The 26,338-nt window shown below is 44.7% G+C and overlaps 1 protein-coding gene across 1 annotated transcript in view; it reads left to right on the forward strand.

The window, feature by feature from the left end:
- Positions 1–814: 814 nt before the first annotated feature.
- FAM117A (family with sequence similarity 117, member A) overlaps positions 815–26,338 on the forward strand; it is a 60,929-nt gene continuing 35,405 nt past the window's right edge. The window contains exon 1 of the mRNA XM_006832481.1: positions 815–1,010. Coding sequence (XP_006832544.1) covers positions 815–1,010 — 196 coding nt within the window. The remainder of the gene's footprint in view (positions 1,011–26,338) is intronic.

Here is a 26,338-nt window from a genome sequence, read left to right on the forward strand (position 1 = left end):
AGGGAAATTCCCTGCTCCATTTCAGAGTCCCAATTTAATTTGCAGGCTAGCAGCTGTCTTTTTCTGGTTGGCCCAATACCAAGTAGGGACTTAGAAACGTGGAGAAGGACAAACGTAGGTGTTACAAGAGCACGGGAGCCATTTGGTGCACGAATGTTATGCAAACCGCATGCAAATATATGCAAACTTGTATTAATTTGTAGAATCTTAGTTTGTTGCAAGCCGCACTGAGATCCTATGAGGATTCAAAACTAATCTTTTCAGATTAAAACAATACAATGCTTTCTGAAGTTAATGCTTGCTCTGTGCTGTCAGCACGCAAGTACTGAAAGTTTGACACACATCCCCAGCCCCCATAATGATTTCACCAGTTCCTAATTCCAACCAACACCCCGCCCCGCCCCCCACGCAGTCTAATGTCACGTGAATATTTGCATACTACCTGGGGCTGGGTGTGACGCTCCCCTTTTCTGTGTCTTGTCATTGGCGGTTCTGGAGAACCTGCCCTCTTCCGGACAGACGAATCAGTGGCCCCTTGGAAGTCGGGAAGAAGGCAGGGGTTGGGATGGGGTGGAGTCTTGGGGGGGGTGAGAGGGGTCGATCGCTACGCCCATCGGCCAATTATCCTTGTAAAAAGAAAAGGTTAGCCGCTGATTGGCTGGGAGGGAGTTCTGGAGTCTCCTTAAGCCAATGAGTGCTCTAGACTGAGATGGCCGGTCTCCGCCCCGTAAGGCAGATAAGCAGCGGCCACAGGGGCCGGGGGGCTGTGTGTGGTTCGCTGTGGGGCCGAGGCGGGCGGGCTGTCGGGCGGGCGATGGCGGGGGCCCCAGCGGGCGGCAGAGGCGGAGGTGCCTGGGGGCCAGGGCGAGGAGGGGCCGGGGGGCTCCGGCGGGGCTGTTCTCCCCCAGCTCCCGCCGGCTCCCCCCGGGCTGGGCTGCAGCCACTCAGGGCCACGGTCCCCTTCCAGCTGCAACAGCCGCACCAGCGCCGGGACGGGGGTGGCCGCGCAGGTGAGCCGGGCCTGGAGCGGGTGCCGGGGGAGGAGCTGTTGGGGGGGAGCGCAAAGTCGAGAGAATGAGTGCGGGGGTAGTAAGTATAAGTGTTGCGAAGGGGGCGCAAAGTCTGCGAGGGTGGAGGAAGCGAGAGGAGCAGTGAACGTGGGGTGCACCGCCCGGACTCAGTCAAGGCCGAGAGGTGAGGCGAGGAACCTAGTTGATGCGTATCTGATTTGGGGGGCGTAACCGAAAAGTGGGCAGATGTGTTGTGTGGGGGCGAGAAGATGCGAGGGGTGGGAGCAAGATGTGAGGGGGGATTGGCGAGTGATGGGGGGCCTTCTGCGGTGAAGGCTGGCCTTGGAAGCCAGGTGCGGGTGGGCGCTGGACTCCTGCACGGGGCGGGGGAGGGGCATGGAGGAACGCCTTGTGGAGCCATGTGTTACATCTCCAACTTGAGTTTGGCCCCAGCATCCCTCTCGACAGTCGTGGAGTTTCTTTCCCCAAGGCTTCACGTGCGCTTCCCCTTCTGCCACCTCCTGGAGCTGATTTTCTCCAAGCCGTTGGAATAAGTTTAACGGCTTTGACTGCCTAAAAACGCTCCGCTGCGGATTCCCCACATTCCTCTCTGTGTGGCCCAGAAGTTGTATGTGCCCAGATCGTTGACCTGCTTAATATGCTGTCTTATTCCAACCATCCCGTGTGTGAGAGAGTGTTTAGGACCTGGGCGGCTTACTTCCCCCCACCATCACCTAGTTTGTCCTCACTCCCTGCCTTTTCCTCTTCCCCCGACTAAGGTTGTGTTGGGCATTGCCAGCCAACGTGGCAGTGGGGTGAGGACGACAATCAGTACACTATGACAAATACCCCACTTTCTGAACAGCCCTTAAACGTCTAATAGCAGCTTGATGTGGTGGGTGTGGGGAAACGAGGGGGAGGAGCAAGCTTAACCTTGTGTTCACACTCAAAGCTGTGACCAGTCCCACAAATGCAGGCAGTTTGGAAGGGGAAAAGAAACCTACTTGCATGAGGAGGTTGGCAGTAAGTTGAAAGTGAGGCTTGCATTTGATTCACACCAGATGTGAAAAGATCACTGCACCCTTGCAAAGCCTCACAGTCAGTCCCACATGTACAAAAGTCGTGGTCCCTGCCATCTAACGACTAATGGCATTGTCTGAGCCAGAATCTCTCGAGATGTTTTGATTCCGAAGCTTGGTTGCACATCCCCCTCCTGATAAGAGAGTTGCTTACAGTTAGCCTTGCTAGGTAGGAATGGGATTTTGAGGGTCTCTAAGGTGGAAAGTCTCAATTCCCTTGTCCTCACTGCAAATGTTAGCATTACATTTTATGAACACAGGAACTTGGTCAAATCTGGTAGCAAGATGGTGACCAAGTAGTTCAAGTATGTGTAGAATCTGGCGGGGTAGAGCAAGACAATGCCCAGACAACTGCCTATCAGGAGTTGTAAAACAAATCACAAGACTACAAACCTGTTGGTTTTGTTTGGGCTTCCTTGGAGCCCAGGGAATTAGTGGAACACCAGAGCACCAGCACCTCAGTTACTTTTAGTAGAAATTCCGAAAACCTGCCTGGAGATCTATTGTTGTTAAGTACTGTTGAGTTGGTTCCAACCCATAGCTGCACTGTGTAGGGTTTCCGAGGAACAGCCGGTGAGCTTGAACCGCTGACAGTGCCGTTCAAACTGACTTTTCAGTCCAGCACATTAACCCACAGCACCACACCAGAACTCTGGAAATCTCTTAGCAAAAATAAATGGCTCTACTAGCAACCTTATTTTAAGAGCCTTTTGTTGTTGTTTACTACCGAACTACTGTATTGTTGTTGTCATTGTTTGCCATAGAGTCGGTTCTGACTCCCAGCGACCCTGTACAGAGTGACCGAGAGCCGCTGGTGGGTTTGAACTGCCAGCCTCATGGTTAGCAGTTCAGTACAGTTACACCACTACTGCAGTAATGTTAAAAGGGCAGATAAACATTGGTGGGTGCTAGAGAGGATGTACAGTACAGGTGTGGGTGTCTGCTCTGTTTACTCAGGGCTTGGTGCTCTGAGATACTGGTAAAAACATAGGAAGTCAGGTCGCTGCCTAACTTGACAGGTGTTTTAGAGCAAGTTGGGTAGACTGTTACGGATTGGGCTGATAGATCCTTTTGCTACCTTTTACTATCCCAGAGGAATTAATAATGACACCTGCCTGGTAGATTAGCTATAGATTTTCAGCAAAGCAAGAGAGGAGAAAGGTAAAAAAAAACATACACACACACACTAGCTGGGACCTATGCATTTCTTTGTGGCTGGACATTAGGGGAATGTACCTGCTTTGGTATGGCACTGTGGGTTAATACACTGGACCGCAGGGTCAATTTGAACCCCAAGGTCGGTGGTTCAAACTCACCAGCTGTTCCTCAGAAACACTCTACAGGGTTGCTGTGAGTTGGAGCTGACTTGACAGCACTTAATAACAACAACAACCTGACCTTTAGTTTGGGAGCACGTTGTTAACACTTTCTACAAGACTATTTCCATTTCTTGGCCTTGAGAAGAAGGGCAGGGAAAACCTCTGCAGTCATAAAACCTTAAATAGCATAGCATTGAAAGCCAGAATACCTGAGTTTCAAATCCAGGATTCTGCCATTTGCTAGCTATGGGCCTTGAGGAAGTTTCTTCTGTGCCTCAGTTTCCTCATCTGTAAACTATGGATAATAATGCCCATGTATCATAAGAATCAGATGAATTCATAGATTTTAAGTACTTAGAGCAGTGCCTGGCACATGGAAGGTGCTATAAAAGTATTTGCTGCTGCTTATATTGTTGTTATTCCCTCCCCGTAGCCGAGATGAGAGCACTGTTGGCCAGAGCCCATTGCCTTTTCAGGCTTCAAAGAGCAAACCCAGATTGGTCTGCAGGTTTCAGAATTTCAAGGCCTCCCTTGCACTTGTATTCCCTCATCTTTTAAAATGAGCTTTCTAAACTGGGCTCTGAAACCCAACTGTTCAAAAAGGCATGTGAGCTGGGCCTGCGTTTCAGGAACAATGCAGTGTCGTCACTGTCACTGTTTCCCTTCTCAGAGTGATGGACCGACCTTGCAGGGCTGGGCAGTTATCTCCCTGCCACACACCCTGCTGGGTACTTGACAAGATATGTTAAACCTTGTCAAAAGGGGATGACATGAAGAGTGGGATTTACCTTCTGTGGTCATTCATCCAGAAGGAATGGCTTCATTTTTATGGTCCTGGCATAAGGATGAGGGAAATGTGGAGAGAAAAATGAAGGTCAACTCAAATCAAACAAAGAGCCACTAATGGAAATGTTTTTAAGTGTCTTTGAGTTGGTTCCTACTTATAGTCACCCTGTATAGGGTTTCTGAGGAGTGTCTGGTGGGTTTGAACCACAGAACTTGTGGTTAGCAGTCCAGTGCTTATCCACACGAGGACTCTAGTGGGTAATAGAAACCTAGAATAAATTTGTTACTGCATTTCCCCCTTAAATTCTCTCCTGTGTTTTGTGTCAGTCGGTGGCTGCTAACTTTTATGTACTCCAGGAGTACAGATAGATGATAAACGAAATGGGACAGTAGGAGGTGAACTACTCTGGGTCCCACTCTTTCCTATCCTGTTTCCATATCCGTAGAATATGTTGTTGTTATGTGCCATCTAGTCAATCAAACTCAGAGCAACCCACCTGACAGATTATAACTATCCTATAGGATTTTCTCTGCTAAAATACTTTTTATTGTATTGAGAATATACACAGCGAAACAGACACCAATTCAACCATTTCTACATGTGCTCTTTAGTGGCATTGATTACATTCTTTGACTTGTGCAACCATTCTCATCCTTCTTTTCAGAACTTTTCGTCCCCTGTTAACACAGATTCACAGTCCTCTAAGCTTCCTATCTAAGCTTTCGAGTTGCTGTTGTTCATTTGATATATAGATACCTAGTTCTTAAAAGAGCATAATTCTTAAGGCAGACATATTTACTAGTTATTTACTATTTACTATTATTTGTTTTTAAGAAGACTTTAGGGGATATTTTTGGTTTTAGGTTTAAAGATTATCTCAGGGCAATATTTTCAAGAGTTCATCCAAACTTCATGGCTCCAGTAAGTCTGGAGTCCATGAGAATTTGAGTTTCTCTTCTGCATTTCCTCCTTTTGATCAAGATTCTTCTATAGAAACTTCTATCAAAATGTTCAGGAACGGGAGTTGGGCACCATCTAGTTCTTCTGGTCTATTGGCAAAGGAGGTAGTTGTTCGTAGAGGCAATTAGTCATACAGCCCATATCCTCCTACTATTCCTGACTCTTCCTTCTTCCTCTGTTGCTCTAAACAAATAGAGACCACCTGTTGTGCCTTGGGTGGCCCTTTGGAAGATCCCCAGGACATTACATAACAAAGTAGGAGGTAGAACAGAGGCAGTAAACATATTAGTAGGCCAATTAACTGTGATGTCCCATGAAACTATGACCCTAAACTTGCAAGCCAAGAAATCAAATCCCATGAGATTTTTGTTTGTACATAAGCCTAGACTATAATCTTTGTGGGAGCACATTGTCAAGCCTTTCTCTCACAGAGCCACTGGGTGGATTTGAACAACGACCTTTCAGGTAGCAGTGAGTACTTATCTGTTGTGTAATCAGGACTCCTTTCTCTTGAATGAGGTGACATTTGTTTTGCAAATTATTTCTCCAATGGACCAGTCCCACTGGCCAGCCATATGCTGTTTTCATACTTGCTGATTTAAGGAGCTATAATTTAAGGAGCTCTGTTAGCCTAGTGGTTACGAATTGGGCTGCAAACCACAAGGTCAGCAGTTCTAAACTACCAGCTGCTCTGTGGGAGAAAGATGAGGCTTTCTGCTCCTGTAAAGATTTACAGTCTCAGAAACCCTGTTCAGGGTTGCTATGGGTTGGAACTGACTCCACGACACTTAGCAACAACAACAATCCTGGTGTGGCGCTGTGGGCTAATTCATCAGACTGCAAAGTCGTGTGAACCACAAGGTCGGTGGTTCAAGCTCACCAGTTTCTCCTTGGAAACCCTATACAGGGTCGCAATGGGTTGGAGTCAACTCAACAGCACTTAACAACAATGTTCACCAGGGCCTTCTTAAGCCATAGGTTGGCATTTAAGGCTTACAGGCCTAATCTAGTCTTCTGCCTGGTTTTATAAATAAAGTTTAATGAAGCACAGTCATATGCCTTCATTTTGGTATTTTCTGCAGCTGTTTTCATGCTACAATTGCAGAGTGAGTAGCTGTGATAAAAATTGTATGACCCACAAAATCTAAAATATTAACTTTGACACTTTACTGAAGGAGTTCTGGTAGCTCCACAAGGTCAGCAGTTTGAACCTACAAGCTGCTCTTAGGGAGAAAGATGAAGTTTTCTGCTCCCGCAAAGATTTACAGCCATGGAAACTCTATTCAGGGTTACTCTAAGTCAGAATCAACTCCACAGCACAGTGTCACCACCACCCACCACCCTTGTCTTAAGCAATGTACCAGATCATCATTTCAATATAAAGATCAAATATGTGTTATATGTGCTTATCCTCCTGAAATCCTACTGAGATCAAGAAAACTATGGACCACTTAACCATTAGGGGGAAAGGGGCCATCTGCTTTCAGTACGTCTCAATATTTGTAGAAGATCAGCAGGTGTGAACCCAGGCTCTCCTCCCCACCCCACCTCCACCATTGTCAAGTAACATGTGCTCAGTGGATGTTAACTAATTTGGATTTACATAAAAATTTAACTGTTAGGTAAATTAGCTCTTCCTCCTTTTTTGTGCTGTTTTAGATCTTGTTTTGGATTTTCCTTGTTCCCTTAGTACCTTTTATTTTTCTGTACAAATCTCTGGGAGCTGAAGTAGTTGTGGTTGCCCCAAAGTACTGACTACCCCACAGGGACACAGGGAGGGTACTGAAATTCCAACCCAACCTGCCACCATCCAGTGGATGCCAACTCATAGCTACTCCATAGGGCAGAGTAGACCTGCTGTCTAGAATTTCTGAGACTGTCAGTTTTTATGGGAGCCGACAGCTTCATCTTCTTCCCAGAAGCTCTTGCACTGCCAACCTTGGTTTTGAACTGCTATTAGCAGTCCAGCACTTTATTCACTGCACCACTAGTGCTTCTCGTAGAAGGGGTTATTGTTGTGTGCTATGGAATCAGTTCTGTTCATAGCATCCCTGTATAGGGTTTCCAAGAGCAGCTGGTGGGTTTGAACTGCCAACCTTGTGGCTACCAGTCCAGTGCTTATCCTACAGGGCATACCAGGGCTCCTTATACTGCCATACCATGATAGTTAATGGTAAGTGTTGATTAGGTTCCCCAGGATGCCATTTGAGTGAATATAAGACAGTGTTGTTAATACATTGCTATTGGTAATTATTAAGTTCCTCTCCTTGCAATGCCTTAAAAACTCTGTCCTTAGGGATGAGTGTTTAAATACAGTTGGAACCACATATTAGATACCGTAAGAGAAAGCCCCGCCCATCCAAGCCATTGTCCTTCTGGCTCCTGGTGCCAGAACCAAGTCTGAGAGGAGAAAATGTCTGACCTGTCTCTGCTAAAGAGCTGCCTTGCTATAATGTGGTTTGGGGGTACAGTTAAAATCCTTTAAGAGTTACAATTGTACTTCAAAACTTATGATTGACATAGTTCTGTTTAGGAGCATTAATAACAAGGCACTTCCCAGCCTGACATTGTGAACCTAACTTGTTTTTGACAACTTTTCTGCCATCAGGCATGTGGTTGGCAAAATGCACCGTGGAAGTATCGGACTCTTAAATGTTCACCAGTAATGACACCCGTGAAAGGGGAGAGGTTTCACTGCCTATTTTATCTCTTTGATACCTAAAGGAATGTGGGTCCCTGTTCTTCAATATTTTGGGTGGCTAAGTATTACATAGTATAGGAAGTCCTTCAACAGGGAGATTTAAAACCATTGGAGGTCAGTGGAAAATGTCAGCAAACAACAGTAGAGTATGGTGGCAAGAAGACCTCATTCTTTCGGGTTCCAGATGTAGTGCTCTAAAAGATTTGAGACAGGTTTGTAAAACTCGCATGGTTATCAGGCAATTTGAGTGTTGTCAAGGGTAGTTCGGAGTCCTGGTGTGGCGCTGTGGGTTAATGCACCAGACTGCAAAGCCGTTTGAACTGCAAGGTCGGTGGTTCAAGATCACCAGCTGCTCGGAAACCCTATATAGGGTCCCTATGGGTTGGAACCAACTCGATGGCACTTAACAACAACAAGGGTAGTTGACGGGCTTCATTAGCTAGAGACCTCTGTGCTAGTGGATACTGAATGGTTTGCTGGGCATCGGGGCCACACTAGTCCTTCATCTTTGTTGAACTGTTGGGAATAGAGTGACCTCCAGATTCTTACAACTCTCATATAAAGGCTCTGGCTAAGGAGTCAGAGTGGGCCATGTTCTGGGGCAGTTAAAGATCTGATGGACACTACCATATATGCCAAATAATGGCAAGGGTTTGACTAGACTTGACTCCTCATGTGGTACTGTAAGATCAGCACTGAACTGCCCACCACAAGGTTGGCAGTTCAAACCCACCAAGCTGCACTGTCAGAACAGACTCAACAACAACAACATCTGTGCTTACTCTTATTCCACAAGCAGTTTGAGCCCTTTAAGGGGCTGAAAGGGAAAATCTTAAATTTTCCAATGAAGGTGGGTGCCAACCAGCAAGTTAGTTCTATGAGAGCAGACAGTCTCTTTGTGGGCTAATAAGTTGTATCTCCCTCTGAGATTGTTGGTACCCGCCCGCCCTGGAAACAGAGATGGGGTGAATGGGAAATCTGTCCCGTTTTTCATCTCTCATTGAGTCGAATGTTCAGAGAGGGTTGCAAGGTTATGAATTCAATGAATTCAATGAACATTAGCCAAATCTGTTCGCATTGCTAGAGTCCCTGGGTAGTATGAATTGTTAATGCACTTGGCTGCTAGCAAAAGGTTGATCCAATCCAGAGGCACCTTGGAAGAAAGACCTGGCGGCCACTGAAACCCCTATGGAATGCAGTTACACTGACCAACCCAGGGCCACCATGAGTCGGGATGGACTCTACGGCAAGTGGCGTTCACATTGTTAGATCAAAAACGAATCCTAGTTTCAGATACTTGTACAAGAGTTTCAGATTATATTTGTAGTTTATAAATTATCTGTGCTCCAGTTCCTTTCCCTTAGTGTGGAGCTTGTGAAGGAGCTGTTGTTCTTAGGAACAGCTGTATGATGGGAGGTTCTCTTACAGTTGGCTCTTACAGGTTCTCAGGGCTCCAGCTCGTGGTCCCTATGGAACCTCCTGCTTTTTAAATCTTTTCCTGGCACTTTGCTTTCTGCTTCACACTTTAACTCAAGATCACTACCAAGCTGAATGCCCAGCTTTAGAGTCATTTAAATGTTTATCCTCAGGCCGGAATCAGCCTCAGTTGACTTTCACTGTGTGGGAGTGTCACAGCCGATCAAGGGCGCTTTAACAAACTTGAAAGAATGCTACCTGAGTATTTCATAATAGGAAAACTTAACTCCAACCCCTGGGCAACCTGGAGCTGGAGTCTGGGCCATGTACAGACACTTACCCTGCCCTGCTCAGACACACAGGTTTGGGGTTTGCTCACGAGCTCCAGACAGCTGACACCGGGGGTGGATGGAACGCCTTTGACCCAGCCCTGCCTGTGAAATAGCAGTTCATGCTTCCAGCTCCCTAATAAAAGGGGTAGAGGTAGAGGGAGGCCCAGAAAACTCCTCTGAGGGCCCTGGTGGATTTGAAGCAACAGGCCCTCAGACTGGCATTGGGAAACTTTCTCTCAAGGCTGCCTGGATGGTGGCTCCTTAGGGGGTTGCTATAAGTGTGAGACCCCTCTTCCCCAACCCTGAGCTTCTACCCTATGGATATTGTGTGTGTCTTTGCCAGAGGAACTGTGTTGTTCAGGGACAGGCTGGCCCACCACCATTTGACCCCCTGACTGATCTTAAATGAAGATCTGTACCTCCTTCAGGGGCACAATTCCAAACCAAACTCAACTGCTCCTGAGTTGATTCCGACTCATAGAGACCCTATATATAGGACAGGGTAGAACTGCCCTAAGGGATTTCCAAGGCCTTCATGTTCACGGACACAGACTGCCACATCTTTCTCCTGTGGAGCGGCTGCTGGGTTCTCTAAGGAACCGCCAGCCTTTGGTTAGCAGCCAAGTACTTGAACCACTGCACCACTAGGGCTTCCCTCAGAGGCACTGACAGGTAGGATTAAGTGTACACTTTCAAAGTAAACTGCAAATTCATGCACCATTGAAGAAAACAGGAGCTCAAACTTGTGGAGCCATTGAAGGAACATTCATTCAGTGATAGATGGGGCTATTTAGACAGCTACTGGGATAAGAGTTTGAGTAGGCTTTCTTTTTCTAGTTGGTTAGTGTATTTTTCTCCCTAAGGTTGAATTCAGTGTGTTCTCTTTCTCTCCTTTCCCTTTTAAAAGGTACATTGATATGGTCTTATGTGGTCAACCATACTCCTTTAACTTTCTCAGACCTCTTTAGTCCACTTGGCCCAATCCTAGAAATGGTGTGCCTGCCTTTTTAAGAGGTAGGCACCTCATGTTTCAAGTTCAAGTGCAATGGAACTCACCCTGCAGCTTGAACAGATTTGAGTGTTTTTGCAGAGGGAGGGCCTGGGCAGATGGGGAGTGTCATGCTCAATAAATACTTGTTGGATTAAGTTGCTGGGAAGGCAGCGGGGGTGGGGAGAGTGAGCCACACCTCTCTTGGGCTCACTTGTAATAGTCTCTACCACTTCTGGTCCCCATATACTCTAGAGTACCACTCCTCCATAATGTCTCTGTCCAGCCACTTGCCAGGCAGCCCTGAGTGTTAGTGTTCTCTCTCACTTTAAATCACTGGTCTCCTATTCATCCTGGCCATTGGGCTTGAAGCCCAGCTGGTGGCAGCGACGTGGCATTTCCATGGATGTCATCACGAGGTCTGTAGGCTCTCTTCCCCACACACATAAAGCCAGAAGGTGAGCTTGGGCCATTAGCAGGTTGATTCATGGAAACAGCCAGTGTTTAAGATTTGGTTTCTAAATCAATCAGACTACCTGGCTCTCAATTCAGAAGTGAATGCTGGATGTCCTTTCGCTACAGGTAGACTTGAACAAAGTCCTAGAAATGTTGTACTGCATCGCCAGGGTGACGTTTCTAGATAGTTGTACCATTAACGTTGGTTCCGACTCATAGTGACCCCTGTTTTCAAGAAGTTTCCAAGGAGTGGCTGGTGGGTTTGAACTATCAGCCTTGTGGTTAGCAGTCCAGTGCCGATCCTACAACACCACACCAGGACTCTAGGCAAGGGAGCAAAATTAGCTATTGGTCCAAGAGTGGCCTCAGAGATGTGATCAGATGGAAGCTACCCTCCCCCCAGCCAGGTCCATGCCAGCATGCCAGGTACTGTTGCTTCTCTTCCTCCTCCCACCAGATGGGAAAATGCTGGAGTGAGATGCTCATCACATGCCCCAAGCCCTAGACACCTACACTGTCACCCACAGAGTCAATGCACCCCTGCCTTAAAGATTGCCAGCCACGGGTCTGGGGGCTTGAGCCAGACCGTTTTGTAAACCTGTCTGGCTGGGTGTAACTTTGAACTAAGTAAAAATGTTATAGGAAAAAGAAGGGGCAGCTTCTGCTCCCCTCTACCCACTCCCTAACCACCACCCCCCCCACACACACTCCCTTTGCTTTCAGAGATTTCTTGCTCTGTGCGTGTTTGATCGCCCACACGGCTCTGACAGAACTGCCGCAGATAACGCGTGCACTCCCTGCCCCACAGCTGCAGGCTGGCTGAAAACCTGCTGCACATTCTCCTGTTTGGGGGGTTGTCTTTTTAACTCATGCCCATCAGATACGGTACACAAGCTGCGGCCTAGGGGGGAAGGGCTGGCTAGCGTTTGGTAGGACAGAGGGGAAGCAACCAGAGGGCTCTCGCCATATTACATCATCTGGATTTTGTAGGCTGGGGAGAGCAGGGCTCTGTGAGGTATTTGTACGTTTGTAACACTGAACCCTTCCTGGGCCCTTCATTAGACCTGGAATCCTGGGTGATTCCTCAGAGAAGACTAAAGCAGCTGCTGCTTTTGAAAGAAAGCATCTATGACTACCAACCCCGGAAGACCCCTGCACTCACCTGTGTTTTTCAGGGACCCTGAGAAGATAGATAGAGTTTCAGCTGGGAAGAAGATATGGCAGTCTGCTTCTGTAAGATGGGCCAGTTCTACTCTGTCCTGTCCTGTTGGAATCGAGTCACCAGCAGTGGCTTTAGTTTCAACTTACGTGCTCCATTTGTGAAGTGCTCGATTGCTCCTCAGCGGTACTCTCAAAGAGTCCTGCGAGTGAGGCTGGCATTTACTGGGTTTTGCAGATAAGGAAACCGAGGCCCAGAAAGGAAGCCAACTTGCCTGAGACTATGGGACTAACAAAACCCATTTTCTCCTGGTCCAGGGTTCTTCCCATCTATGTATGGGGAAGCCATTGTGTAGTTCATGCTAGGCTGGCATCTCTGTTGCCTGCACAACCTTAGTTGTGCCTCTCTTTATATACCTGTGTTCAAGGAGTAAATGTTAGTTGTTAAAAACTGACCAAAAGAGGCTTGGATAGGCAAATAGGCTACAAAGAAGTCTGTTCTTCTGCCAGGATCTAGTCAGTGATATCAATCCTTGGAAGCTGATGGTTTTTATATGTGTGCATAGAGGTGTCTCTGTGAACGTTCGCAACTGATTTGAGATATGCAGTTTCCATGTGAATGAGCAGTTAAGCAGGGACAGATAAGGCACAGGATTTGAGGGTATTTCAGCCTCTGTGGGTCATAGTCATGTCAGGAGACACTCTAAGATAGCGCTTATAAGAAAGTATGGCTTGATAATGTGTGACTATGTGGAACCTGACAGAAAAGCATCTGGGAATATATGTGGGTGGTGCATTCTTTTTGGCAGGGGGAGGGAAGCTAGGTACAGGTGGCATTGCTTTCTGATGATGACAACTTAGTGAACCTGCTGCTCAATGTAGGGAACCCCTGGTGCAAGCCCCCTAAGACATACATGCTTGTGGCAGGACAGAGACCTGTTGGACAACATGGTCTGCCGGATCATATCCATCTCCTAGCTTTGTGTGAGCTAGGAGCTGGATAATTGCGATATATCATTGAGCTCCTTCTGAGACAGGTATGTGCCCAGCTACAGGGCTAGCAGGGTCTTGAACGCCAGGAGAAAGCTCTGTCTAGGGACTTGGTATCATGCAGAATTGCTTCATAAAGTTACCTAAGCCTCCTGATATGAGTGTTGTGGGAAGCTCTTTACCTCTAGCACAAGTTTTGTAGTGAATACCTTTAATGTGTAATAATCACCATATGCTTCTGTGGAACCTTGCTTTCCCAGTTACTTGCCAACCTCATCAGATAAAGTCCTATTTCAACAACTATATAAATGAATTCTGTATAATAAAGCTATTTCCACGGATCATAGAAATGTTTTGTTGTTTTTGTGGTTTTTATTGTTTAAAGGAAAAAGAGCCAGTGAGCAGGAAACCAACAATCTAATGTAACAATACTTTATTCTGACCCCTGTCCATGTCTCAGTTGTTGTTGTTGATGTTAAGTGCCATCGAGTCGGGTCCGACCCATAGCGACCCTGTACAGGGTTTCCAAGGGTGTAAATCTTTATGGGAGTAGAAAGCCTCATCTTTCTCCCGCGGAGCGGTTGGTAGTTTTGAACCGCTGACCTTAAGGTTCGCAGCCCGATTCGTAACCACTACGCTACCAGAGCTCCTTGTCCATGTCTCAGTATACCTCTCTAAATCAGAATACTTTTATTCCCCTTACTTTTTCTCTTAGTTTAGCTTCTTATTGTGAATTAAGCAAAGGTTTATCGAGCAAGATCAGTTTTCCATTCAACAATTCATACACCTTTTGCTTCGTGTCATTGATTGCCATCCCCACAACATCACATCACTTAACCCACTTCCTCCTTGTGTTTCCTTAAACCAGAACACTTCTGAGTGTTTACTGTTTGCATTGTAGGTGGGGAGAAGGGAGCTGAGCTGTGGAACCATCACCAAGCAGCAGCATCCCCTTTGCTTTCTCTTCACCTCGAATCTCCCACACTCGGAAACTTCCCTGTTCTTTTCAAACAGAGCACCTCACAAAAACCCAGCAAAGGAGAGTATGTGAGTATGTGTGTGTGTGTGTGTATTTGAATGTGAGTATGTGTGCATTTGAGTATGCATATGTGGGTGTGTTTGGATGGGAATATAGGAGTGTGTGTGTGAGAGAGAAAAGGGCACAGGAGAGAAAGCTAATGATGAAGCAAGTGGGGCAGTGTTAACAGTAGCAAATCTGGGTAGAGGTTATATGGTTGTTCAGTGTTGTTCTATTCTTTAATCTGTAAGTTTGAAATTATTCCCAAAGGAAAGATTTTAAAAAGAAAAGTGGTAGATTAATTTGACTGTATTAGGAGCGCTGTAGAATGGAAATTGTCTTCTATTTCATCATTACATCATTTCTTATTCTCCCCATTTAACAGACAGAACATTAAGTGACTCATCTGATTTCAAATAGCACATTAGGGCAAAGGCAGGATTTGGACCCAGTTATAGTCCTGGTGTGGCACTGTGGGTTAATGCGCCAGACTACAAAGCCATTTGAACTGCAAGGTCGGTGGTTCAAGCTCACCAGCTGCTCCTTGGAAACCTTATACAGGGTTGCTATGGGTCGGAATTGACTCGACGGCACTTAACAACAACAGCAACATTGTGCTATAGGAGTCCTGGTTTGTCGCTGTAGGATAAGCACTGGACCGCAAGGTTGGTTTGAACTGCAAGGTCAGTGATTCAAACTCAACCAGCCACTCCTCGGAAACCCTATATAGGGCGCTATGAGTCAGAACCAATTCAGTGGCACTTAACAATAACAACATGATGCTGTAGTATAATCACTGGACCGCAAGATTGGTTTGAACCACAAGTTCAGTGGTTCAAACCTACCAGCCGCTTTTCAGATCCCCTACACAGGGTCTCTATGAGTTGGAACCGACTCAGTGGCACTCAACAATAACCACCTTTACTATTATAGTAGAGCACCTCTCTGGGGACTCCCATTTGTTGTTACTGGTCAGCATCAGAATCTGAGAACTAGTGGGTGCCTATTGCTGTGTGTCTGAGCCCCAACCATGTCCCTGTTGACCCAGCAGAAGAGGAATCAGCAGGGTTGCAGCAGTCTGCTGAAAGGCACTGGGCATACGCAGGATGTCCAGGTACCTCCTAGGGAAAAGGACTTCCTTATTCTAAGAATCACTCTCAGTGTGCTTTTTCACTTCATCATTTCTTAAAATACATGTAATTTGGAAGGCTCTTTTGTGCTGGAGCAATGGCATTTATGTAGTAGAGACTTGAGAAGAAAAGAAGTTGAGTTTAGAAAGTGATGGAAGGCTCTGGACCTGGATGAGTCACCTTTCAATTGCTGAGAAGCAGTCGGTGGTTGTCTTGTGAGGAGGAGGACGATTGTATGGTTTCACGCAGCACATCTTACCAAGTGGGTCAGATGTGACAGCTTTACACACAAAGGGATGGCTCATTTTTTCTTGTTGGTAGATTCTGACTCATAGCAATCCTATGTACAATACAAGGAAACACTGCCCAGTCCTGCACCGTCCTCCCAGTCATTGCTATGTGTGAGTCACTGTGTAAGGCCGTCTCATTGTGGGTCTTCCTCTTTTTTGCATGATGTCCTCCAGGGCTTGGTCCCTCCTGATCACATGTCCAAAGTACAGCAGACAGAGTCTCGCCATCCTTCTAAGTACAGCAATCTGACTGTACTTCTTCTAAGACAGATTTATTTGTTCTCGGGCAGTCCATAGTGTATTCAGTATTCTTCCCCAACACCATCATTCAAAAACGTCAATTTCTTTTCAGTCTTCTTTATTTATTGCCCAGTTTTTGCATGTATATCAGGCAACTGAAAATATCATGGCATGGAACAGGCGCACCTTAGTCCGCAAAGTGCGGCACCTCTTAAAGAGGTGTTTTGCAGCACATTTGCCCAATGCAGTACGTCATTTGATTTCTTTTTTTTTAATTAAATGTTTTTATTTTTCATTGAGTGAAAGTTTACAGGGCACATCATCAGCTTCACATTCAACCATTCATATAGCTTGTTTCGTTACATTGATTATTATCCCCACCATATATCATCAGTTTACAGTGTTTCTCTCTATCCTCTTTAGCTTTTTTTTTTTTTTTTGGATGGGGTCATTTGATTTCTTGACTGCTGCTTCCATGGGTGTTGATTATGGATCCAAATCAACTGTAAATACTTAACAGCTTCAATCTTTTTCTCTTTAAGTGTAATGTTGTCTATTGGTCCAGTTCTGAGGATTTTTGTTTTCTTGATGTTGAGGAGTAATCCATACTGAAGGTTGTAGTCTTTGATCTTCATCAGTAAATGCTTCAAGTCCTCTTTACTTTCAGCAAGCAAAGTTGTGTTATCTGCGCATCACAGGTTGTTAATGACTCTTCCTGCAATCCTGACTCCATGTTGTTCTTTCTCAGGAGCCATAGTATAATACTGAGTTATGAGTTGGGCTGTTATGTACAAGGTCAGTTTTTTAATCCACCAGCCGCTCCATGAGAGAAAGATGAGGCTTTCTGTTCCCGTAAAGACTTACAGCCTCAGAAACCTGAGATAGGGTCACTATGAGTCAGAACTGACTCGATGGCACACACACAAAACAGCAGTGAGTCTTCCTGCAATCCTGATGCCATGTTCTTTTTTGTATAGTACAGTTTCTCAGATTATTTGCTCAACACACAATAAATAAGTATGGTGCAGCCCTGAAGCACATCTTTCCTGATTTTAAACCATGCAGTACCCCCTTGTTCTGTTCAAATGACTGCCTCTTGGTCTATGTACAGGTTCCACATAAGCATAATTAAATGTTCCAGAACTTCCATTCTTCACAATATTATTCATACTTTGTTATGATTCACATCGTTGAATGCTTTTGCATAGCCAGAAAAACAGATAAAGTTAATACATCAGGTAAACATCTTTCTGGTGAGCTCTGCTTTTAGCCAAGATCCATCTGACATTACCGATGCTATCTCCAATTCCATGCCGTCTCCTGAATTGGTTTTGAATTTCTCAAAGATCCTTGTCAATGTACTGCTATAATTGTTTGTTAAGTATCTTCAGCAAAACTTTACTTGTATGTGATATGAATGATATTGTTCAATAATTTCCATATTCTGTTGGGTCACATTTCTTGAGGCACAAATATGAATCTTTTCTAGTAGCTTGGCCAGGTAGGTGTCTTCCAGATTTCTTGACATAGTGTAGTAAGTGCTTCCAGTACTGCATCAGTTTGCTGAACCATTTCAGTTGGTATTCCGTCAACTCCAGGAGCCTTGTTTTTTGCTAATGTCTTCAGTGCAGCTTTTACTTCGTCCTTCAATACTGCGGGTTCCTGATCATATGGAACCTCCTGAACTTGTTGACCGTCAACCAGATCTTTTTGGCCCAGTGACACTGTGTATTCTTTCCATCTCCCTTTGATGGCGCTTGCTTCATTCAGTATTTCGCCTATGGAATCCATCAGTAAGTGTTACAGCTTGAGGCTTATGTGTTTTCTGCAGTTCTTCCAGCCTGAGAAATGCTGAGCATATTCTTCCCTTTTGGTTTTCTAACTCCAGGTCTTTGCACATTTCATTATACTACTTCACATTTCTAGTCAGTGAAAGCCTTCCATTAACCACAGGGCCCAAAGAAGGGTGGACCGCACTGCTAAGCACACCAAGTTAGAGGTTCAGACACTGAACTGCCATTTTTTCCAGCTCTTGTTCTCACTCCAAACCACATGTTATGTATCTCTTGATGCTCTTTGACGGTACTTGAATTATCCTTTATCATTTTCATGTACTGATACTATTTTCCCTAGCTACCAGAATTTGTGTAAGTGAATGAGTTCTTCTCTACTTTTTGACATACAAGAAATAATCTTTTAGAAATCTTTAGTTTTTATGTGTTTGTTTGTTTGAAATTCGTTTCTCGAATTACCTTCTGACTGTGGAGGGTTTTGTTCATGGGCTCTAGCCAGTTGTATGAAACAGACCCATGAGCATTTATTTATTATATTATTGTTGTTGTTAAGTGCCTTCTAGTCTATTCCAATTCATAGTGGCCCTGTATAGACAGAGGAACAGCTGGTAAGTTTGAACTGCTGACTTTATGCTTAGGAGTCAAGTGCTTATCCTACAGCATCACATTATTAGCCCAGTTTATATATTTAGATGGATTGTCCATATTGTTAAATGCCAACTCATAGCGACCCATACAGGCTTTCTTAGAAGTGACTGGTGGGCTTGAACCACCGACCTTGTGATTAGCAGTCCAACCCTTATTCTATAGCACCACACCAGGACTCCAGATTGTCCGTTGTGTGTTGTTAAGTGCCGTCGAGTCGGTTCTGACTCAATACCAACCCAGTATAAGGTTTCCGAGGAATGACAAGTGAGTTTGAACCACTGACCTTGTAGTTCAAATCGACCTTGCAGTCCTGTGTTTATCCTACAGTGCCACATCAGAAGTCCCTAGATGTTGTCAAGTTATATGGGCTAATTCCACTATTCTGATTCTTTTTTCCAGGACTTTAACTCTGTCCTGCCCCAAAGTATCAGGTGGTTGACACCCATAAACAGGGGCAAGATGCAGGAGGATGAAAAAAGGCCACCTCCAAATTCCCCTGGGTTGTCTTCAGCTTAGACATTTGTGGTGGGAGCTGCTGCACAAATGGCCAAAGCTCTCTGCTTAGACAGACCATGATAAACTGAGTCTTTACCTTCCAATTCTTAGGTCTTGGCTGAGAGGTCTTGATCATTGGCATCCCAAGTTTTCCTTGGATTTAATGAATTCTCTTTTTGCTTACAGATAGTCCCTTTCTTTACTTGACTTACATAAGGAGTTGAGACATTAAACAGTTTTTGGTTTAAGAACAGATACTAACTAGCCCATCCTATACAAGGGACAGTGATGTCACTTGCCTTCCAGTGATGCGTGTTCCCTGCCTCCTGTGGTTCTGAAGGCACTTGTGGAGAGGTGATGAGACACATTTCTTTCTGCTGTGAAAGCATTAGTTGTCTAAGGTATTCACTGTTGTTGTTGTTAAGTGCCATTGAGTTGGTTCCAACTCATAGGGACCCTGTATAGGGTTTCCGAGGAGCAGCTGGTAGGTAGGTTTGAACCACCCACCTGTGGTTCGCAGTCTAGTGCTTATCCTAGAGTGCCACACCAGGAGTCCGAGGCATACTCTGAGGGTAGGAAAATACCTTTCCAGGGTCTTTTTGGAAGTGCCATCTAATCTGACTTTTCAGAGGAGGTGTGTCTAGGAGGCACTATCTAACCTTTGAGCCTCCCTTAGGCAGTCTGAAGAACCATCAAGAACAGAGCTTCAGAGCCGGGACTGCTCTGGAATGTTGCCCAGCACAGTTTGGGGTTTTTCCACAGCTAGAGCACAGCATGGGAATTTGCAACCGATTTGAGGTCAGGCTGGGTCTGTTCCAGAATATTAGTGGCCTGGTAGGAAACCACTGAATGGGATGTAGTGATCTCTAAGGTCTCTGTGGTCCCCTTTGAAGTTGGGAACATGAAGTAACTCTTGAGTAAGGAAGGTGGAGACTGAGAAGACTTCCTGAAGATGAGACAAAATGGCTCACATAGGTTTGCCAGAGTATGAAGATTGGGTAGAGTCACTGTGATAGGATTTTAGAATCTGAAGCAGGGCTTCACGTAGGTTCTTCCTATGTCAGACATGGCTGACAAAGCAACACTACAACAGACGAATTTGTGAATTGTGGGGTTACCAGAATAATAACTGGAAGGGGACAAATTTACAGGTCAGCTCCCTGCTAGAAGTGTAATCTCCCCCACAGAAAAGAAGGGTGTTGTGCATGTTGGTTAGCAACCAAATCTCTTGACCAATAGAGCTGGAAACAGCCGTGCCCAGCTTCAAAGATGGCATTCATCTGTGCTGCTGTTAACCCCATCTCCCACATCAGGCTCTTGAGAGGGCTCAGTTCTGAGTCTCCCCTTCCCAGGGCTTTGACCTTAATTTTACCATTTCAGTTATCACTTAGGTACTGTCCACATTTTGTGAGTTTGCGTCTGAAGGGAAGCAAATTCTGTGACTATGACCTTCCCGGCCCAAATGTTCCTTACTGCTCTTCCTATTCCCAGACAAAAGGGACCAGAGTCAAGATTAAGTGTCCAGTGTCCTAGCCAACCTCTCTGCGGGAAAAAGATGAGACTTTCTACTCCCGTAAAGATTTACAGCCTTGAAAACCCTGTGCAAGGTCTCTGTGAGTTAGAACTGACTTGATGGCACACAGTCACCACCACCAGAGTTCGTCAAGGGCAGACTCCACAACTTCATTCAGTTAGGATGGATCCAAAGTTAACCAGAATCTCTCCTAACTTAAACCTATTTACTATCCATTGTTACATCCACACAGAAGATAACTGATAAATTAATTTCATCTTTCCACCTGGGTCTTGCTGCCATCCCGCTAGCCATTTTTACTTCTCTTCCCTGAGTTCTCACAGATCCCTGTAATACTTTCAAAGAACTAAACCCTAAACCAAATCCATTGCCATTGAGTTGGTTCTGGCTCATAGTGATCCTATAGGAAGAGTAGAGTGGGCTTAAAGGGTTCCCAAGGTTGTAATCTTTACAGAAGCTGACTGTCTTTTCCCCACAGAACAGTTAGTGAGGTCAAACTGCCAACTTCTCAGTTAAACACTGTGTCACTAGGGCTCCTTTTGAAGAACAATAAATGGCAAATGTATGGCCAAAGGTCACTTGGCCAAGGATAACTCTGAAATTGTATTCAATCCAATCATGTTTCTGAACCAATAGGCACTCCTGAATCCTGCTTGCAGTCTTGGTCTTTTCTCCTGGGATGACATGACCCTTGGTTTAATTTTGCCTTTACTTAGTGTCTTTATTTTACCTTGTCCTGATTTACATCATCCTGTAAAAAGTTTCAATTCCTTGCCTCAGATTAAGTCTCATTAACTGTTTCATTTCCTCTCACGCTGCTTCTCTTCCCGCAAATTAGTGGTGCTGTGGGCTACTACACTGGACTGCAAGATCAGTTTGAACTGCTCAAGCTCACTAGTTACTCCTTGGAAACTCTATATAGGGTTGCTATGGGCCAGAACCAACTCAACAGCACTTAACAAAGTGACCCAACTGAATTTGGCTACAGCCTGCAAAAGCCCCAAATTGAAAGGATTTGGGTACTTGTGAGAGGTGAATTGAATTTCTATCTTCCCAAATTAAACCAGTTCTTTTTTACTTTTATTCTTCCAGTTTTTATTTTGGAAAAATTTCAAGCCTACAGCAAAGTTGTAGGTACAACGAGCACCCATATACCCTTTATCTAGACTTATTAATTGCTAACTTTTTACCACAACCATCTCACCTCTCTCTCTCTCCCTTTGTGTACATCGATATGAGGGTAGGAGTCCTGATGTGGCACTGTAAGATAAGTACTAGACTACTAGCCACAAGGTCAGTGGTTCAAATCCACCAGCCACTTCCTGGAAACCCTATGCAGGGTCACTATGAGTTTGAACCGACTCAATGGCACTTAAAAACAGCAACATACGAAGGTAAGTAAAAAAGCATTGTGACTAGGCTTCCAGTTCATACATGCACAGGTTTATTCCAAACAACACGTGTCTAAACACGCCTCTGCCATCAGTGGATGGCTGCAGACAAGTTCTACCAGTAATACACTTGTCTTCGTCTTGTTAGGGGTCCTTCAAAAAAACAAGGTCCAATCAAAATAGTGGCTTCTGAGGGGACCTGGTAGACTGTTAAATTCAAGGCAGAGAACTCAGCTCAAAAGGTTATGGAGACTGGTTTTTGGATTCTGAAGGGTTCATCTTGATAGATTTTCTCCCAAGGATGCAGGATGATCACAGGGGCTTATAATGATGTTTTTAAGAGAATTGAAAATGGCATTGGTGGAATAAAAAGGTTAGGAAAGTTGCATCAAGGCATTTTTTCCCATCACAACAGTGTACTTGCTCATTCTTTAAGGGTAACAAGGACTGCCCCACAGGGGATTTGTTGGGAAACCTTACCCATCCACCGTACAGTCCTGATCTTGCCTCTTCAGACTTCTTTTGTTCCCAAAACTCAACCCACTAAACCCACTCCATCAATCAGTTCCAACTCATCATAACTGTATCGGCCAGAGTGGAACTGCTACATGGGGTTTCTGAAACTAAATCTTCATGGAAGCACACAGCCTCCTCTTTCTTTCACAAGTGACTGCGGGCTTTGAACTGCTGACCTTGCTGTTAGTAGCTCAATGATAACCCATTGCACCACCAGGACTCCTTCCAAAATTCAAAGAACAATGAAAAGAAATATGATTTGAGTCCCTTGGGGTGCACAAACTGCCTTTTTGACGTATAAATAGAAAAGCACCAAATTCTTTAAAGAAGGGTTGTTGTTTAAGTACCATCGGGTTGGTTCCAACTCACATCGACCTTGTTTAGGGTTGCCAAGGAGCGACTGGTGAGTTTGAACTGCCAACCTTGCAGTTCAAACTAACCTTGAGGTTGAGTGCTTATCCTACAGCGCCACACCAGATGGTAACTCCATCTTCAGAAGTGTATAGGCAAGATGGAGGAGAAACAATAGCATCAGATTTTGATATTTTTGTTGAATGAAAGTTTTCATAATTTTGTGGCAATACTCTGATCTACCTTCAGATACACTTTGTTAGCTACTTGAAAGTAAGTGTCTCCCACTGCTAGTAGCATCTCCTGAGAATAAGGACATTCTTCGATATAATCACAATATAATTATTACGCCCTAGGAAATTCGGAAGTGTTATCTAATATCTAATCCATATTCCAATTTCTCCTTTGGTAGCTCTTTTTGTATTTAATGTAGATACAATCAAGGTTCTTGCTCTGCATTGGATTTCGTTTTGAGTCTCTTGACCTAGAACACTTCATCTTTTGTTTTGTTTTTTCAATGACTGGCTTTTAAAACAGTGCACAAGTTGTCTTAGCTGTTCCACGTTTTGGACTTTTCCGATTCTTTTCTCATAGTTGCTGTTGTTAAGTGCCATCAAGTCAGTTCCGATCCATAGCAACCCTGTATAGAGTTTCCAAGGAACAACTGGTGAGCTTGAACCACTGACCTTGCTGATCAAACTGACTGCACAGTGCAGCGCATTAATCCCCAGTGCCTCAGCAGGACTCGGATCTCATGGTAGCTAGCAATTCATTTGTTTCTCTACCCCCAGTAACTCCTATAAATGGTTAGTTGTGGAGAACTACTTAGATTAACATTAAACATTTTTGACAAGAATATGTCATGGGTGAAGTTGTGTGCTTCCCAATATCTTACTTTAGGACCCACATGATGTCAAGGATATTTTTACTAGTATTTTTCACTTAAGGTGGCAACAACTAGATTTCCCATTGTAAATGGACATCATTTTCATAGTAACTTATGGAATGATGAATTCTTCTGTTCTTCAATGACCTTGACTCCGATAGTTTTAGTATCCATTGATAACGCTTCCTGGTTCAAATACTTATTTGTGAGGTCGCATAAATTCAGTTCCACATTGATACTGATGATGATGAATACTGACGTGAGCAGTTCAAAAGGGGAATAACAAAATTATTTTTCCTAGTGATTTAGAAGGGGGAAGGTGACAAAATTGGGCCATCAAATTCTATCAACGTTTGTAGGTATTTTGTGTGATTTACTGCTCCAGCAAAGATTTATAAGATTTACAGCCTCGGAAACCCTGTCTAGGGTCACTGTGAGTCAAACCCAATTAGACAGCACTTAACAACCACCACCACCAAACCAAAATCCAAACCCATTGCTATTGGTCGGTTCCGGCTCATGGTAATCCTATAGAACGGCTCCATAGGGTTTCCAAGATTATAAATCTTTCTGGGAGCAGTCAGCTTCATCTTTCTCCCATGGAGGATGTGGTGGGTTTGAACTGCTGACCTTGCAATTCACAGCCTGATGGCACCAGCAGAGCCCTTTAGTATATTTAGGCTACTAGGAAATGGACGATTAGTTACTTGAGCACATACTATCTGTCTGACCTTTTGCTTAAGGTCAAAGAGGAGGCAGGCCAAAGCTAAATGTCAAGTCATAGATTGTTCATAAAGCAGAGATTATTATTATTTGAAAGTTAACCTATTCTGTCTTTTGCTCACTCATTTTCCACTGTCTTCCCTAAGAAAAGAGTCCCTTATATTTTCAGTTGTCCTGTTTCTCCCCTTGACCCAGCTAACATCCCTGATGGGTAAAATGATGTTTCAGCAATCTTGGTATGACAAGAGAAGGGACTGCACCCTTCCAACCTACAGAGCAGTTCCTGAACCAAGGCAGAGAAGCTATAGGACACTGCTGAGTCTGATAGTGAAACACAAGGGTTGGAAATCTACTTTCAAAAGTCTTCAGTTTGGAAAGAAAAAGGTCTAGTCTCCACTTGCTCTATGACGTTGAAAAGCCAGTTGCTTGCTCTCTTGCTGTGGAGGGTGTCCACCCTGGAAGCTCTGCTCCCTCTTTCTTCCATAGGGGAATCCATGAGAACGAGTGGGTGTACATATTCAGACTAGAAATAAGTACAGTTTCAATCACAGTTTTCCTCTCAGGATTTATTCTAGATGAACCTACCCAGTCTCGAGTTCCTGCTCTACCTCACTTAGGTTGTCAAGAGACACCCTAAAAGCAGACTAGCCATTCGGGTGTTCTGTCTACTTGATAGGAATCAGGTGGTTGTGGGAAATGAAGACACTGACGACTTATGCCTGTCCTCTGAGTTTAATAGACGTCCCAGAAAAGAATCCATCATTCCCAAATAACCATGGGATATGAAGTATTTTGTTTTGTTTTAGGGGAGGGGGAGACTAAGCTATGTTGCTCTCTATGTTTTATTTTTTGCAAAGTAGATCCCAAAGGAAAGCATGCTTTAGTCAGTAGCTGGTAATGTTTGGTTTTAAGAATGTTGAAATCCTATAGCACTCCTCTTTAGGGAATACAGATTACAGTTGAAAAGTTGGTACTACTTCCTTTTCTTCTAACTCTACCCTCTTGAAACAGCTGAGCATTGGCTCCCTGCTCTTTATACACACACGTACACTTTGGAGTCATCCTTTTCCTCTCTGATGATACAGAGTTAGTGGTGTTTCTTATCGTCCCCTGTCCCCCACCTCACCCCCCGCCACACACAATGACATCTCCAAATGGGCTGCTCCTGACCCATCTCTCCAGCTGCCTACAGATGTGGTCCACTTCCTAGGGAGTCAGACAGGCAGCCAGAAATGCTTTCATTGATGTCGTAGACTGAGCTATACACTTTAATATGGAGCTAGTCTTTGCCTGAGAAATGTTTTTGTGTATATGTAACTATGCAGTGTTCTTTTTTCTCTCTAAGGAAACTTGATGTTCATCTTTTTTTTCCCCATTTGAAAATCTAGTCTCTTTGCTTTCTTTTCCCTGTTATGGTCAAAGTCGGCTGTTGCTTATTAACGTTAAAAGACGTGTTCAGAGGCCCAGGTCTAATTTTCCCAGCTGGAATGGATGTGGTTTCCTTGGGCTTTCCAAGGAGGGCTTCTAACTCTTGTACGTCCCTTTAGGGATTTCAGTTTGACTCAGAACTTCCCTCCAAAGCTCACGTGTCCCTGAGTTAAACAGTACAGGACCGACCACAGAGAGCGCTGACGACTGCTTGCACTGTTTTCATCCCAACACACATATCGAAATAGAAGAATAATCCTGAGACGCTCCTTCCTAGGAGAACTTCCCCAAATCAGCTCTTGGGGAAATGTTTAGAAACTCCAAATCCTGACTTTGCTCTTCTTCATATTAGCATTTGTTCCCAACAAATACACTGCATCACAGCTTGAGGACAAGGTAGGGTCAGGCCTGTCCCCTTGATGTCCAACCATACTGCCCTGCCCCTGCCTGCTCCACCTCCTCAGGGCCCCTCCTGAATTCTCCATCCCTTTCCCAACCAAAGCTCTAAAAAGGAGGACCAAACCCTGCCAAAAAAAAAAAAAAAAAAAAGGGAAATCAAGTTAAGACCTGAAAGAAAACTAAGCTCTCAGTGTCTTAATCTTATTCCCTTCCTGCTTTGTGTTTGAAGAGCACTCAGGATCCAGGCTGTGTGTATCCATGTACACTTGTGTGTTCCCTCCCTGCTTTGTGTTTGAAGAG

Source organism: Chrysochloris asiatica, unplaced genomic scaffold (genome assembly GCF_000296735.1).
Source record: "Chrysochloris asiatica unplaced genomic scaffold, ChrAsi1.0 scaffold00007, whole genome shotgun sequence".
Taxonomy (NCBI): Eukaryota; Metazoa; Chordata; class Mammalia; order Afrosoricida; family Chrysochloridae; genus Chrysochloris; species Chrysochloris asiatica.